Source organism: Xenopus laevis, chromosome 2L, assembly GCF_017654675.1.
Source record: "Xenopus laevis strain J_2021 chromosome 2L, Xenopus_laevis_v10.1, whole genome shotgun sequence".
NCBI lineage: Eukaryota > Metazoa > Chordata > Amphibia > Anura > Pipidae > Xenopus > Xenopus laevis.
This window is the reverse complement of record NC_054373.1, coordinates 161,233,120-161,248,156: the sequence shown is the minus strand read 5'-3', so window position 1 is coordinate 161,248,156 and position 15,037 is coordinate 161,233,120. Positions and strand designations below refer to the sequence as shown.

Sequence of the window (15,037 nt, the reverse complement as noted above, 5' to 3'; positions counted from 1 at the left end):
TGTCCAAATTCAGCAATAAGTAGAGAAATGAACAATAAGTAACAATAAAGATCTTTTTACACAATTGTTTCCTACCGTTTGCAAAAAGTATGCTATAGTGATATAGTCACATTTAATTATTATAAAGGTATAATTGTAGCTAGTGGTGCTTTGAATCATTTGCTTTTCTGCTGCAGGTGAGCAAATGATTATCATTCAGCAGACTTGTCAAGTCACCTGCAAGGCATTAGTTACCATTTAGGCACCTGTGGGCCTGTGCCTAAGGTGGCAGCTTTTAGATGGTGGCCTTCGAGTGCCTATATGATAAATAGAAAATCAGCCCAACCTTCTCCTGGATACTTGTGGATAAATCTAGTTGCAGAGCTGAGGGAGTGTGGGGGGGGGGGGGTACTGGCCTTTGCCTGGTCAATGGAATTAAGCTGCATCACCGCTATAGGCACCATAGGTGTTTTGAGGCTAGGCTCAAGAACAATCAATAACTGGCTAATAGAATTAAAGTGCTTGATTTTAGTGCAACTGCACTCACAATCAATAACGAGAAGCAGAATTGCTGTAACTGTTATTTGAAAGTTGATTACTAGTTGATTACTAGTTGATTACTAATGAAACCTAATTTAGTTGGATTTCAGCTTTCAGCAAGTGAATCACAAGAAGATAGAGGGAACATCCCTAGTGTTTCTTTATTCTACAAGCAATGGAATCTTGGGCCTATCAACGCAGTCGCAGACTTTGGCTCTACTTTATGATAACTGGAATGTCACAGTCAATACATGCATGGCCACCAGGCATTTAAAAAAAAATTTCTTCATTGTTGCCAGGATTTATTAAAGCTTTATATAGCATTATTCCCTCATTCTGATGCTGCCTGTTCACCTTTATACCACCACACTAGCAAACCAGTCGACACAACTGTATAGCGGTCAATATTTTAACTAGATTTTGAGTAGAAATGTCATAAACTATATTATGTTTTCTTTTTCTTTTACTCTCCAGTGTTTCCTACCACAGAGTCCTCTTATGTTTAAAGATCAGATGCAGCAAGATGTCATAATGGTGCTGAAATTTCCATCCAACTCTCCAGTCACTCATGTTGCCGCCAACACCCTTCCCCACCTTACTATCCCCGCAGCAGTTACAGTCACCTGCAGCAGACTATTCGCAGTAAATAGGTGGCACAATACTGTTGGTATGTGCAGAATATTCTTTCCAAACCCAATGGACATGTATGTGTATACTCATAAATGTTGATGGTATCTGCAAGGCATTCATTATCATTGTAAGCATTAGGCATAAAGGTCAGCAGAAAGTAAACCAGACTCTAAACTTTTCTAATTTAACACTGGTTGCACTGACTACATATAAATCAAAACAGAAGACATGCTGTGTTTATTTAATGATTAAAGAAGGGATGCATGAATTGAAATATTTTAAGGCTTTTTAGCAGGTCTACACTAAATTAACAAGAAATAATGTTGGTCATTGCTCATAACGTCTCTCTTCTTTAACACTACTCCGTCATGCCATACTGGACCAGATTATTTTAGCATTCCAGTACATATTTAGAAGCAGTTTGTCTTCTGAGCACAAGTCTGTTCTGTAGTCAGATTGTAAGATGACAAAAACATGCAGACAATGAGCACAACACTTTGCCTGATTATAACGATCTACCTGTGTGTTTCAGACCAAAATTTTCCTCCATAAGGTATCATGTAGCATGCAATACTTTTGCAGTATTTAACAAATTTTGGGTCCTTTTGGGAAGGAATATCTAGGGGGTTGCATGTCGTAGATAGTAATAGCATATAACAGTCATTACAAATGAAGATTTTAAGCATCTTGCCATTATTTATAGGCTTGAGAGGTGCACCAGGCTACTCATTGGATCAAGCCCATCATCTGCCCATTGAAATGGATTCATTGATTGGTGAGTACGGATCGCACCATTGCCATGTAGAGAGTGGGAAGTGGCATATCATTAATTCCCTGCTGTCTCAGACATGTGGCAAGTACTGGCCACTGCACATGGAGAAGAAGACCTGCTAATTATATACAAAAAATGGTCAGTTTGGCACACCATCTTGCTTGGTTTGTGAGCAAATGAACTGTGGAGCAACATATGGAGAGTTTAGTAGCTGCAGAACCTTATGAACTGCTGTCAGTTATTCAATAAATCTGTCTTCCTTGTCTTGAGGTGAAGTCACATGAGGCAAATTTCCTCCTACACAGAGGGCATGCACCCAAAATTTAATCAATAGCCACCTGGGGCATGACACAACAAGTCGGAAATTACCTATCACACATCTGTTTTCTAAGACCACCAGACATCTGGTGTTGAAGACTAGAATGTTGCTTGCCACATCCAAAATAACACCTAGTTTATTATGAATAGAGTAAAAAAATAAGGAACTCAGATTTAGCTCTGGATAATATGAATGTGTCCCTTTAACTGTTTATACTATAAACAGTCAGTGGCAGATCTAACATTCACCATCTACCATGTTTGTCAAGAGCATTGATATCAGATTAGTGTAATAGGCCTTCCTGAAAACAGAGAAATTGGCAACTGATTTCACAGCAAACCACCATGCCCATCCTTTTTTCAAAGTTCCACATTGGTCTCGAAAACACTTACTATGGATATCAGTCACAGCACATCTTTAATCTACATATGGCTTATGAATTTGTTTTTCAAGTTTGACATCTGGTTCATCAAGTTTGCTTACATTGTAGAAATGTGTTCTAAATAAAGTACCATACAGACCGACCTATGGTTGAGGGAGGTTGTAATTCACAAGAGCTGAAATATTGCACATTTTGCATTCACGTAAATAATGGTCTTTAATAATTTTTCTTCTTTGCAGCCAACAACTCTGGAGCGAGCAAGCGCCAAATTACGGACCTTGTGGATCAGAGCATACAAATTAATGCACATTGCTTTGTGGTCACTGCTGATAATCGTTACATTCTTGTCTGTGGCTTCTGGGACAAAAGTTTCCGGGTATACTCAACTGAGACAGGTAATGCTGCCAATTTTTCATTTCTGTCGTTAACATTTTACCTGGGAATGGTCAGCAGCTTTAAATATTTTCTTTTTGCACCTTCCAAGAAATAGAAAGCATTCCAACACTACCTGACATTTCTGAACCTGTAATTTTTCTTTAACAACGAATATAAATAGAAATACATGCAATGTGGTCGGACATTGGAAAGTTGTTACTTGCTTGGCAGGATCTGAATTTTACTTTCAATTTTACTTTTCATACTTTCATTGTGGAGGGGAGTCATGAGATAAAAAAATAAAAGAGAACCAAATGTCATCAATAGATTTTTTTTCTCTTGGATTTCTTAGAGAAAGTAGGGATAACAGTAGAGAAATGTATTTCTATTTGGTTTGCTGCACACCTGCATGATTAGTAGCTAAACAATTTAGACAACTTAAATTTTTGGTGCCAGGTCTGCAGTGATTAGCTACTTGTTCTAGGTTCTAGACAACTATCCTGGTTATGACCAAAATAATATGATACAGGTATGGGACCTGTTATCCAGAATGCTTGGGACCTGGGGGTTTTCCGTATAAGGAATCGTTCCATTATTTGGATCTCCATGCTTTGTCTACTAAAAAAAATAATTTAAAAATTGATTAAACCCCAACAGGATTGTTTTGCCTCCAATAAGGATTAATTATATGTTGGGAATGAGATGAAGTACAAGGTACTATTTCATCACTACAGAGAAAAGGAGTCTATGAGAGATGACTTTCTCGTAATTCAGAGCTTTCCGGATAACAGGTTTCCGGATAACGGATCCTATACCTGTATATGTCATCCCATCATGCTGCAGGTTACCATATCTGGGCAAATTAAAGGTCATTTATTACATTCATACCCTAGAGTTACAGCTTAGAATTAAAAATTCAATTCTAAGCTCTAGAGGAAAGAGATGCATTAATGTAAATTTAATTTACTGCCATATTTTCCTCTTGAAGTATGCCATAACATCCAATCAACTCTTAGCAAAGTACTGCAGATAGAATAAGCTCTGATCACTTGCTGTTGATATCTGCACTAGGTGAAAATTCCCCATTGTAAATAAATGAGTTTCCTACTCATATCTGACTTTTCTTTCACAAAGGGAACTGAATTACATTTTAGAGATTATACAAATAGGAATTAAAATGTTGTGTATGTCATCTTTGGAACATAACCCTTATAAATAAGTGACTGCTGTTTTGCAGGAAAATTAACACAGATTGTGTTTGGACATTGGGATGTTGTTACTTGCCTGGCAAGATCAGAGTCTTATATCGGGGGTGACTGCTATATTGTTTCGGGGTCACGGGATGCTACACTCCTTCTCTGGTACTGGAGTGGAAGGCATCATATCATCGGAGACAACCCAAATAACAGTAAGTGCTTGAGAGGAAACAAAAATTTTTAAATTTTGGCAACAGCAGAAGAATAAAAGAAAGGTCTGTCTTTATTTGTGTAGTATTATGGCAGTATAATATCCCTGTCAGTCTTTTTAGTATTACAGATGTGAAGGGGGAAGTGCAGTGTATCACACATGAAATATGGAGTGCTCCACATAGAATGAAAGGACAAGGAAACCCGCACGAATCTGTTTGAAATATTATCCCCACTCTTTCCACCTCTCAATCACATCAAGAACTGTACCACTGTTAGAACACATAGCTGCACAGCTGGGCTAGCAGCGACCATGTTTGACTGCATTAAATCCAGTGCCAGGGCCAGAACTAGCAGTATGCACAGTAGGCAGCTGCCTGGGGCACATTTAGAAAAAAAATATATAGTAATGGGCAGGCGAAGGTGGTCCAGACTGCTCTGGAAGGGGGATGAGATGGGGCTTATGTTTAGGATTGTGGCTATGATGTTCCATAGCTGGCTTGCTTGTGGGTGGGCCAGTGCTTGCGAGTCTGGTGGTAATAGGGGGTTTGCTTTAGCAATTCCCTGGATAGAATGCTGCACTTTTCTGTGCCTTTACCTGTAAATCACATTTTATCCCAGATACTATTCCTTCAGGTGTAGCTGAACATACATTTGAGTATACAGTGTCATCGTGCCATCTCTAGTAAGTAACCTTTATAGAATCAAATAAGAACCAAGCAGAAAAAATAATTGCGGATTTTGCAGTGTAGGGTAAAAGCCAATTAGTTGGCATCATTAGGAATAGTATATTTAAAAAATGCTGATGATCCGCTCTCAAAAAAAAAAATCTGCAATCAGAACCTGTCATCCAGAGGTGCAAATAATATATTGAAAAGGTAAAACAGGAGAAAAAATAAGTTTCCCTAATTGACTGGGTTAAGTGTTAGGCCTCAGTGCATCCAATTATTTTCTTTTTAGAATTATTTTGTTTTTCATTTCAGTAGTGAGTGTTATTTTAAGCTGTCACATGCTTAATTTTTCTCATATATAAACAAACAAAAAATGATAATTATATGCTGTATACCTGTACATTTATAATCATATGTATTTATTAGGCTATTTATAAGTCTGATGTTTTTATCTCATTAGAATGACAAGGGTTTTCTTGTACTTGCTGCACTTGCTCCTTACTGTGCCCCTTTTTGTAGGCTGCTGCTTTGTTGCTGGTTACGCACTGATTTATACCTCCATAGTGCTTATCATGTTCCCTTGCCAGGAGAGGGCTAATTGAACAAATGACTGTGATATCAAAGGAGTATTTCGATGCCAAGTATATATTAAAATATTCTGATATTCTTTAAAAATTTTGGAATTGTCAAGATGATTTGTTATAATTGTGATAAGGTGACTTTTTCTGTCAATTAATTCTCCCTTCTTTTATGATACTCCTATTACTGTAGATAACCACAAATTCGCCATTTTCTACAGTTTATTCCTAATATTTTTATATTACCAAACAGTGTCCTGACAACTGGTCATCAAAATCATACTTTAATACATTGGTTCAATAAGTATTGAAAACGATATCTGTGTTAGCAGTAGGGCGAGATATTAACTGTCCAAGATATTCTTGAAAGCGATTTAGGATGATGTATGGTGGAAATACTTTTGCCATCAAATTTAATCCAAGAAGCATAGCACAGAAATCTGAGCAATCTGGCAATTGTAATACCTTGATAGTTAACTGAAATGGGCAGATAGTAGGTACCTACTGATATCCCAGAAATGTTGGAATGCGGCTGCTCCCACCTGCATGGGATCTCACACTGTAGGGCTTGAGAAAGTGTCATTTCAGTTCAATCTATACTTATGGATTCCTCATGAAATGTATTTATGTTTAGACAAGTTTTATCCTAATACAGAAAAAAATGCCAGAGCTTGGTCTGACCCAAGCTGTGGCATTGACCAGCTGCTAGAAATACCCTTGTGCCAGCGCTCAGTCTAACCCGCATTCAGGAGTTGACCAGCTGCTATAAATGATAAAAACCCAATGTTTGTACATAAAGAGAGAGAGAAATATTGCCAGTGCACAGTATGCCTTTAAAGGCATACTGTGCACTGGAAAATGTTATCTTTCTCTAAGTTTAATACTAATGTTGTATTTGACCATGAAATTCTTTAATTCCATAGAAATCCTGGTACTGTTCACCTATGCAATAAAAGGCACAAAGCGTGCCCAAGTGCAGTAAGAAACCAATGAGATACTTGCTTGTAAACAGGTGGCCAGGAAATGCTGCCTGCTGATGCTAAAGGTAATATAAGAACTGTAGCAAACGTTGCTACCAATGTTCCCTCTAAGCTGTGCACAAACATTTTGAGGCCATCGGACACAATTTGCATATGCATAAAAAATTAGGGGTGTTGATGGGTTTGGGGTTTAAAATATGCACACAAAAGATTGTTTTTGCACACATAGCCAAAAAGGAAATAGAGGGAACACTGCTACTCCATAGGTGGTTATTTACTATCATATGTGCTATGTACCACCTATGATTTACTAACTTAGATACTAACATAAAAAGAAAAAAAAAGCCCTGTGGTGTTTTACAATGTAACTTTTCATTCATTTAGGGGGGTTATTTATCAGAGGTCGAAAGTTTTTTTAAACCCCGAATGAACTCGAATGAACTCACAACTCGAATGGTTTCCTTTTAAAGAGAAAACTCGAATGAAAAAAACTGGATTTTGCTAGTTCGAGTTGCAAAACTGAAAACTCAAATTCAGCAAAACCCTCTGACAAAAACTTGAACATCCTGCGGGCTATTAACATCTTCAAATGGTTCATGGGACCTCTGCCATTGACTCCTACATGACCTTTACAGCAGTGATGGGCGAATCTGTCCCGTTTAACTTCGCCAAAACATTTGCGAAACTCCGAAAAAATTCAGTAAACGGTGAAAAATTTGCGAAACACATTAAAGTCAATAGACATCAAAGTTATTTTGACACGCGACAACAACTTTTACAGGAGCGGCAATTTTTACATGTGCCACTTTTTTGTCCAAAAAAGTCTCAATGGGCGTCAACAGGGCCAGATTTACATAGTGGGCTCCCCTAGGCCCTCTGTCATTCGTCGCCCCATCCGGTCGCTTTTTCATCATCGGGACCAGAGCAATGGGGATTGGCACAAGGGAAATTTAAAAGACTATGGTATCTCCTGCACATCCTCAGTGTTTCTGAACCAATGTGGGTGTGGCAGCATGCCGCCCCTTTGAAATCCTGGCGCCCTAGGCTCGGGCCTTGGTGGCCTCTCCACAAATCCGGGCCTAGGCGTCAAAATTATTTCACTGGCGAATTTTCGCAGCAGTTTTGCAAAACAATTTGCAGATTTCAAAATGTGGAAATTCGCCGAACATCCATGCGTGATGAATATATTCGCCCATTACTAATCGACAGGTTTCAGATGGTGTATTTTCGAATTTGAGCTATTTCTAGGGTCGGGGTATAAATCCTGAAAAATTCAATTTATTTTTCTTTTAAATTTGAAAAATTCAAATTGTAATGGAAAACACAACTCGAACCTTCATAAATGTGCCCCTTAATCTCATTCTGTTTGAATTTTAATTACTTTAATTTGGCATATAATTAGTGACCTTCACCCATTTTTGGCACTTATTTATTAATACCCTATTTCATCTCTTATTAAAAATATAAAAAAAAGCTCAACAGACAGGTTTGCTGTATATTTATATTTGTTCTTTATCCAAAGGCAGACTGCACAGAAGACCTAGTGAAATCCCTGATATTTTTACCCAGTTGAAATGTTCTATATAATTCATGTGCAATCACATTGTTTTTCTTGTAATGCGGCTATTAATATCTGTTGGCTTACATGCCATGTGATTGTATTAACAGTCTATGAAGATGAATTGGTTTGTAAATGAATATTGACTTTTTGGGTTGCCTCAGTAGGTAACTCTAAGATCAATAAACATTGACATTTAAGCCAACATAAGTCATCTGTTAAGGAGCTGTGGGGGAAATGCCCTAGACAGCTGAGTAGATGTCTCTTGGATGCAAGTCGTGCAGGAGATTCTAACCAGCCATTAGGCTGCAAACCAAATGCCTGATTAAATTCCCTAAATAGGTATTGTTAGGGTACTGTGTGTTATGGCAATTATTTCTCTTGTCTTTTAAATACTTAAGAATGCCGAAATCAAATTGTATGGAAAGGCAAATCTGAAATACATTGACCAAATAAGGGGGCCAATTTGTCAGTATTTAAACTGATCTAACTGGACTATTGATATTTTTGTCCAAGCCTTCGGGGATTGGATATCTCAGACTGGCGTGGTGGATGTGGTATCCCATGAAAGACTATGGTCAATGTTTATTTTTTTCTTTCTAGTTAATGTGATCTGTTTTGAATAAACTGGAACATGGACAAATATTGCCAGCTGACTGCCACTCTGAATAAGGTCAATTAGGAAAGATTCCTTAATTTAATGATAAATGTTAATAAATTCTAAAATTATGATGCATCGGTCCCATTGCTTTTGCCTTTATACTATTTATTCTTCTGTCAAGAATAAATAGTATTTGAAAGATTTTACTAACAATACATTCATACACTAAGGAAACGGGTTTTTTTTGGGCCGTTCCTTTGTAGGTTTTAATTCTTCTTACAGAACAGGCAACTGCTTCTTATTATGAGGGCCATTGTTGCTCACCAATTATCCATTGTACCAGATGTTCAGGAACCGTAATATAATAGAACGATGTTATACAAAGAATTAAGTTAAACCACTGGGTAGCATGATCAACATAAAAATCCCTGATAGGGTAATGTGTGGCCCCTGGGACAGCCATGTTCCAAGACTTATTGAAGTTACCAGGGCAAACGTAAACTGTTCCCATCAGAGGGTCAACTCATAGATTTCATACATTAGCACCTTTGGCTGTGGGCAACGTTGTGCTCTGCTAGGAGTACAACATAAGAGCTGTAATGTGAATATGTAGGGTTAGTGGTAATAAGGTTATGCTTTTGGATGTTGCAGATGAGACTGTGAGGGATAAAGAGCCAAATATTCCAGAAACTGAAATCATTATTTAGGGGCCGATTCACTATGGGTCGAATATCGAGGGTTAATTAACCCTCGATATTCGACTAGGAACTAAAATCCTTCAACTTCGAATATCGAAGTCGAAGGATTTAGCGCAGATAGTACGATCGAACGATCGAAGGATTATTCCTTTGATCGAACGATTAAATCCTTCGAATCGAACGATTCGAAGGAATATCCTTCGATCAAAAAAAGTTAGCCAAGCCTATGGGGACCTTACCCATAGGCTAACATTGACTTCGGTAGCTTTTAGATGCCAAACTAGGGGGTCAAAGTTTTTTTTAAAGAGACAGTACTTTTTTACTTCGAATCCTTCGATTCGAAGTCGTGGTCGAAGTAGCCCAAAAAAAACTTCGAAATTCGACGTTTTTTTTACTTCGAATCCTTCACTCGAAGTTAGTGAATCGGCCCCCTAATCTTAGCACCCTTAACTGCAGCTACATCTCAAGCACACACACAGCCCTAAAATACTGCTTCTGCCTAGAAAGAGGTCGGCTACCAATGCAGTGCCCAACTTTCTTTGATTCCATTTTTATGTCTGTAGATAATGTTTTTTTTTATAAAAAAAAACATCATTTCTATCAGACACCTATTAAATTATGTATAATAATGCATGTATGTAGTATAAGAGAACCATTGTAAGGTGATGAAGAAGAGATGTACTACTCATTATTACCTTGGCTTTGAGGAGCATTGGAGCAGTTCTTCTAGAGGCAGAATTTGGTACATCCAGGTTTTTAAATTGAGCTCATAATAATGTTATGTGTGGTTATATGTGTGCGTGTGTGTGAATTTCCTTGATTAGTTTACATTATACACAGGGTTTGTGAAGAATAACCAGGTCTTAAAAACCTTGCAAGGTAACAAGCCATCTTAATCTCAGGATAAATTTGTCTGCTAAGCCCCTGCAATTCGCAATGATTCATGAATAGGTACGGGACCTGTTCCTTAATTTTAATCCCCAAACCTCAAGCCTGCTAAACAATTGTTTAAACATTACTTTAACCCAATAGGATTACTTTGCCTCCAATAAAGATTAATTCTATCTTCATTGGGAACAAGTATAAGTACTGTTTTATTATTACGGGGAAAAAGGAAATCATTTTTAAAAAATGTAATTATTTAATTACAATGGTGTCTATGGAGAAGCCATGCTGTAATTCGGAGCTTTCTGGATAACTGGTTTCCACAGAACGGATCCTATACCTGTATAGTGTTTAGCAAGGATAATCATCAAAAATAGACTCCTTATGATGGTTCTCCTTACCGTGGAACCAATGCTGGGGTCTTGGCAATCTCTCCCTCTCTCTCTCTCTCTCTCTCTCTTCTAAAAGCTAATGGTGAGGGAGGACGAACGCTTCTGACTTGTTATGAATAAATCATTATAAAGGGCTTTACATGGGTTCTTACCTTTTATTATAGTCATTTTCCTCAGGCCTGGTAAATGCCAACCAAATGAAAGATAACCCATTAAGGTATTAACAATTGATATTCAGGCAGGATTTTTGTATGTGTTGATTGTACAAGGGATGACCTACACAAAATTAATCCATAGATTGCATGCCTTGGGCTATATTTGCTGTGCTTCAAAAGCATCCAACAAGTGTCTGTCTGATAGCCGCTAGTATATCTGCCCTTCATGGGTAAATATATCCTATTTCATGTGTAATTTTTCAACTACTCCCAGCATCCGCAAACAGCCAAAGGAGGAGCAGACTAGACTTCCCCGACTAACCACAATGCTCATCTCCAGATAAGAATGAATCTCTTATACGTGGCCGATCTGCTGTCATGTCGGCTCCACACTGAGAGACTGGTCTGTGCACAACATCAATATAAAGTCAAATCCTTCTTTTCTTTTAGAAGCATCGGTGTCAACTCTGTGCAGGGTACTGCGTTATAAGACAATTTAAAGCAACCATTTAGTGCATCGCGCTGAACAGATGATGTAGTTGTAGGGAAGAGGGGAACAAAGGCTCTCACTGCAAACTGCCTTTCCCTGATCCTGAAACTAATTTGGAAGTGATAAAAATTAATTTGCACAGTTTAATTGGAAGCAGTCTCCTGCCTGAGTGAGGTACAGGGCGCAGGCAACAGCTTTTACTAAAGCCTGATTGAATTTTTTGTCAGGTAGGTATGTCGGACTCGCCTGCGTTATCCTCCTGAGTGTCTCCGTGCAATATATTACCCTCAGGTCTGACTGGTGTTCTTTAAAAGAATCAATGCTATTCATGTTGCGTCCCCTGCCTCTGAAATGTTATTGATCCTGGGACTTCACCTGTCATCTCTCATTACTCGCCTTCCAACAGGGTAGTCACCAAAGGAGCGGGGCTTTATAGTCTCTCTGCAAAATATTCATTATCCATATACAGATAAACAAGTCTATCTCCCCATAGCTTTGCAGCTTCTCTTTTTTCACCGTGTTGTGTATCCTAGATTTTCATTGTCTAAGCATTCTTTTTCACTGTTAAAATTAGATTTGAAAAAAAAAATGGTTTTTTTTGTTGGAAAGTAGCAATTTAATTATCTTTTGAGTTCAAGGTAGTCCTCTGAGCTTTAACTCCGGTGCTGTGAATATGTTACTGTTTTAGGTCCCTGTTCAATGTTTAATATAGTTGGATGGAAGGAATTCTGCTGAATCAGTTGTGTGTTCAGCAATAAGATTTCAATTCCCTGTACAGCTTCTTCACCTGAAGCCCCCTTTGTTCCGTAGCCTTTAGCCCTATGCTACATCTATCATTTAAAATGTGTCACGGAGCGGTGCTGAATTTTGAATGATTGCAGCAGTGCTTGGCATCTGTCCCTTGAAATGATAAAGCACTGCCTTCCCTCAAGCTTACGTGTGTTCTAATGTCTCTTCTCTTTCCTTAATGCCTCTCATCACAACTTTCTCTTTCAGCTTTCTCAGTTTCATGAAACTGAATCATCCAGATTAGAAACAAATTTTTGAATATATAAATATACAAAAAAGAGGGGGGATTGATCAATACACATATCCTGGTCCCCAGTCTCGCAAGTTACTCTTGTAAAATTTAGTATCTAAGCAAGTGCAGGTATTTACAAGAATAGGGGTTTTCAATTTGAAAGTTACTACCATAAAATCGGTAAGCCACCATATCACGTCAAGGTAAACCCATATGGTGGTCCCTAACTCCATAGAATTCAAAGGCTGGCATCTCCCTGCATGGTAGCATTTCTTGGGATTAGTGTCTCCTGACCTATAAGCATTGGTTTCACTCAGAAGGCTTTGTCCTCCCTCTCCATTAACTTTTAGAAGTGAGAGATTGCCAAAACCACAGCATTGGTTCCACAGGTTTAATCCTCCCCCATGTTCAGCTTTTAAGAGAGAGACTGCCCAGACCAACACCCATTTTTAAAGGCATGGGACCAGGTCCGGATTGAGGATTAAACTAGGCCCTGGCATTTCAGGTACACAGAGGCCCAATCAGCCCACATAGAGGCCCAAACAGCCACCACCAGCCCACTAAATACTGACTTGCTATGCTACCTTATAGCAGCCCCTCTGGCATTTGCCAGAACCCACAGATTGCCAGTCCGGGCCTGCATGGGACCACCATTTAAAGGGACATGTGTTGGAGTGCTGCAACCACATGGAAGCTTGGCCTGCAGCATAACTGCTAGACTTCTGGGCTGCAATACAAAAATGCAAAAAAGAGGGGTTGTGGGAGCACTCCAAGGCTATGTAAAAACGTATATATAGAAATATATGTATATTTTTATCAATGTAGTGTTACTCGTAGGTGCAGTTCTGTTCAGCAGAACAATACATTCATAGAATGAACAGGAATATAATACATATAAATACAAGATTCAGTTACATTCAAGCTTAAATGCTAATTGTGTGTCACGAAGAAGGACCTTGGCCCATAGAGCTTCCTGTGTAATTGTGTATGCATCTGTATTTAAGTCATGTATTATTACAGATTAAAATCCAGGATTTTCAACCTGGAGCAAGCACCAGGCCAAGTTCTACTTGCGTCCAAGCGCTGATGATCAGCCATCCCTTCCCCGAAGATGCCAGTCAATCACAAGCCCCAGCAACCCAATGTTTTTTGTTTCCCTGTACATAAAATCTCCTATGCTGGTCCTTTCCTGTCACTACCAAGGATTCTATAATCTTTAGGTTAAAGGGATGTTATCCACAACCTGTATAAGTATTTGGGTGAAATCAATGTGCATGCTATATTGAACTGATAACATTGCATTTGCTTTTATTCTGAGTTATAGCCACTGGTACACATGGGCCTTTGCTGACTGTGAGTCTAACACAGTCTCGCCTAAAACAATCCAAGAGTCTTTAATCCTTTGTTCTGCTCAGCAGCCTGATGACTTGATTACAAAAAAAAAGATACTAACATTTTAAAAAAAATCAATACTGTATCCCTTTACCTTTTCATATCTCTAATGTAAAGCAATGCATAAAGACCACTACTGATATCTGCTTTACAGAATGCTGTGACTGGATGGGGGTAGAAAGAAATCTATTCCCTTATGTAACACCAAAAATGGAAGGCAAGCGTAATTCTTACTTTACCATGTGTGAAGCCATTTTGGAGTTTGGACAGTTTGGAGCAAATTGGATCACTGGGTGTTTCATGTATGTGTTTTGGTCTTATGCAGGCTTTAAAGTGTATGGGATAATTATGTATAATATAACAATTGCTTCTAGGAACCCCCAAGATGTTGGACCAATGTACTGGTATTTGAGTAACGTCCTGTTTTATTCTAACTTGCAGGTGATTACCCCGCTCCAAGAGCCGTCCTCACTGGCCATGATCATGAGGTTGTCTGTGTGTCTGTGTGTGCCGAACTGGGCCTTGTTATCAGTGGAGCTAAAGGTTGGTAACATGTATCTTGCTGCTTTTATAGTCTTAGAAGTCCCTCTATAGAAAGGGCTTCTGGGATGTCTCCCTAAAACCGCACAAGAACCTCACAAATTCCTTATCTGAAAACTTAGTGCAAATGGTTCCTTAAAGCATATCATCTATGGGGGCAATGCCTTATCTTTATGTTATTTGCTGTCAGCCATTGCCGTATACAGGAGAGTTTGTTAATAAAAAAGTTGTCACACAGTTTCCCATGCATGAGTTGACTGACAGTGATAGACATGCCATACACTACTCCATTATCATTTTCTCACATTTAATCCTTTTTACATTATTGGAATCCAAGGCAGGCAAGTATAAATTTGGTCTCTGGAGACACATTTGTTGTATATTTGTGTTGGTGAATGTGTTGGTTAGGAAAAGGAGTGTGCAATACATAACAGTAGTTGGATTTGCCGAGTTAAGGTGGTCATAAACGCACTGATAATATCATACGAAACACATATTCATATGATATTGGTTGCGTGTATGGTGGGAGATGAGACGACCGATATCGGCAGAAGACTTGGATATCGGTTGGCTCGTCGATTGGGTTGGCCAGAAAATTTTGACGGGCGCCTTTGAAGGCACCCAAACATCGGCCTTTGTTAGTGCTAAATCATCAGATACAGGTAGAATTCTA

General features: G+C 38.6%; 1 protein-coding gene across 4 annotated transcripts in view; it reads left to right on the top strand.

Annotated features, from left to right (window-relative positions):
* LOC108707564 (neurobeachin) overlaps positions 1-15,037 on the top strand; it is a 390,963-nt gene that overhangs the window by 366,285 nt on the left and 9,641 nt on the right. For all 4 annotated transcript variants that reach the window (XM_041582642.1, XM_041582644.1, XM_041582643.1 and 1 more), the window contains 5 exons: positions 994-1,186; positions 1,853-1,924; positions 2,862-3,017; positions 4,235-4,405; positions 14,266-14,367. In XM_041582642.1, the coding sequence (XP_041438576.1) occupies positions 994-1,186; positions 1,853-1,924; positions 2,862-3,017; positions 4,235-4,405; positions 14,266-14,367 (694 nt within the window). The remainder of the gene's footprint in view (positions 1-993; positions 1,187-1,852; positions 1,925-2,861; positions 3,018-4,234; positions 4,406-14,265; positions 14,368-15,037) is intronic.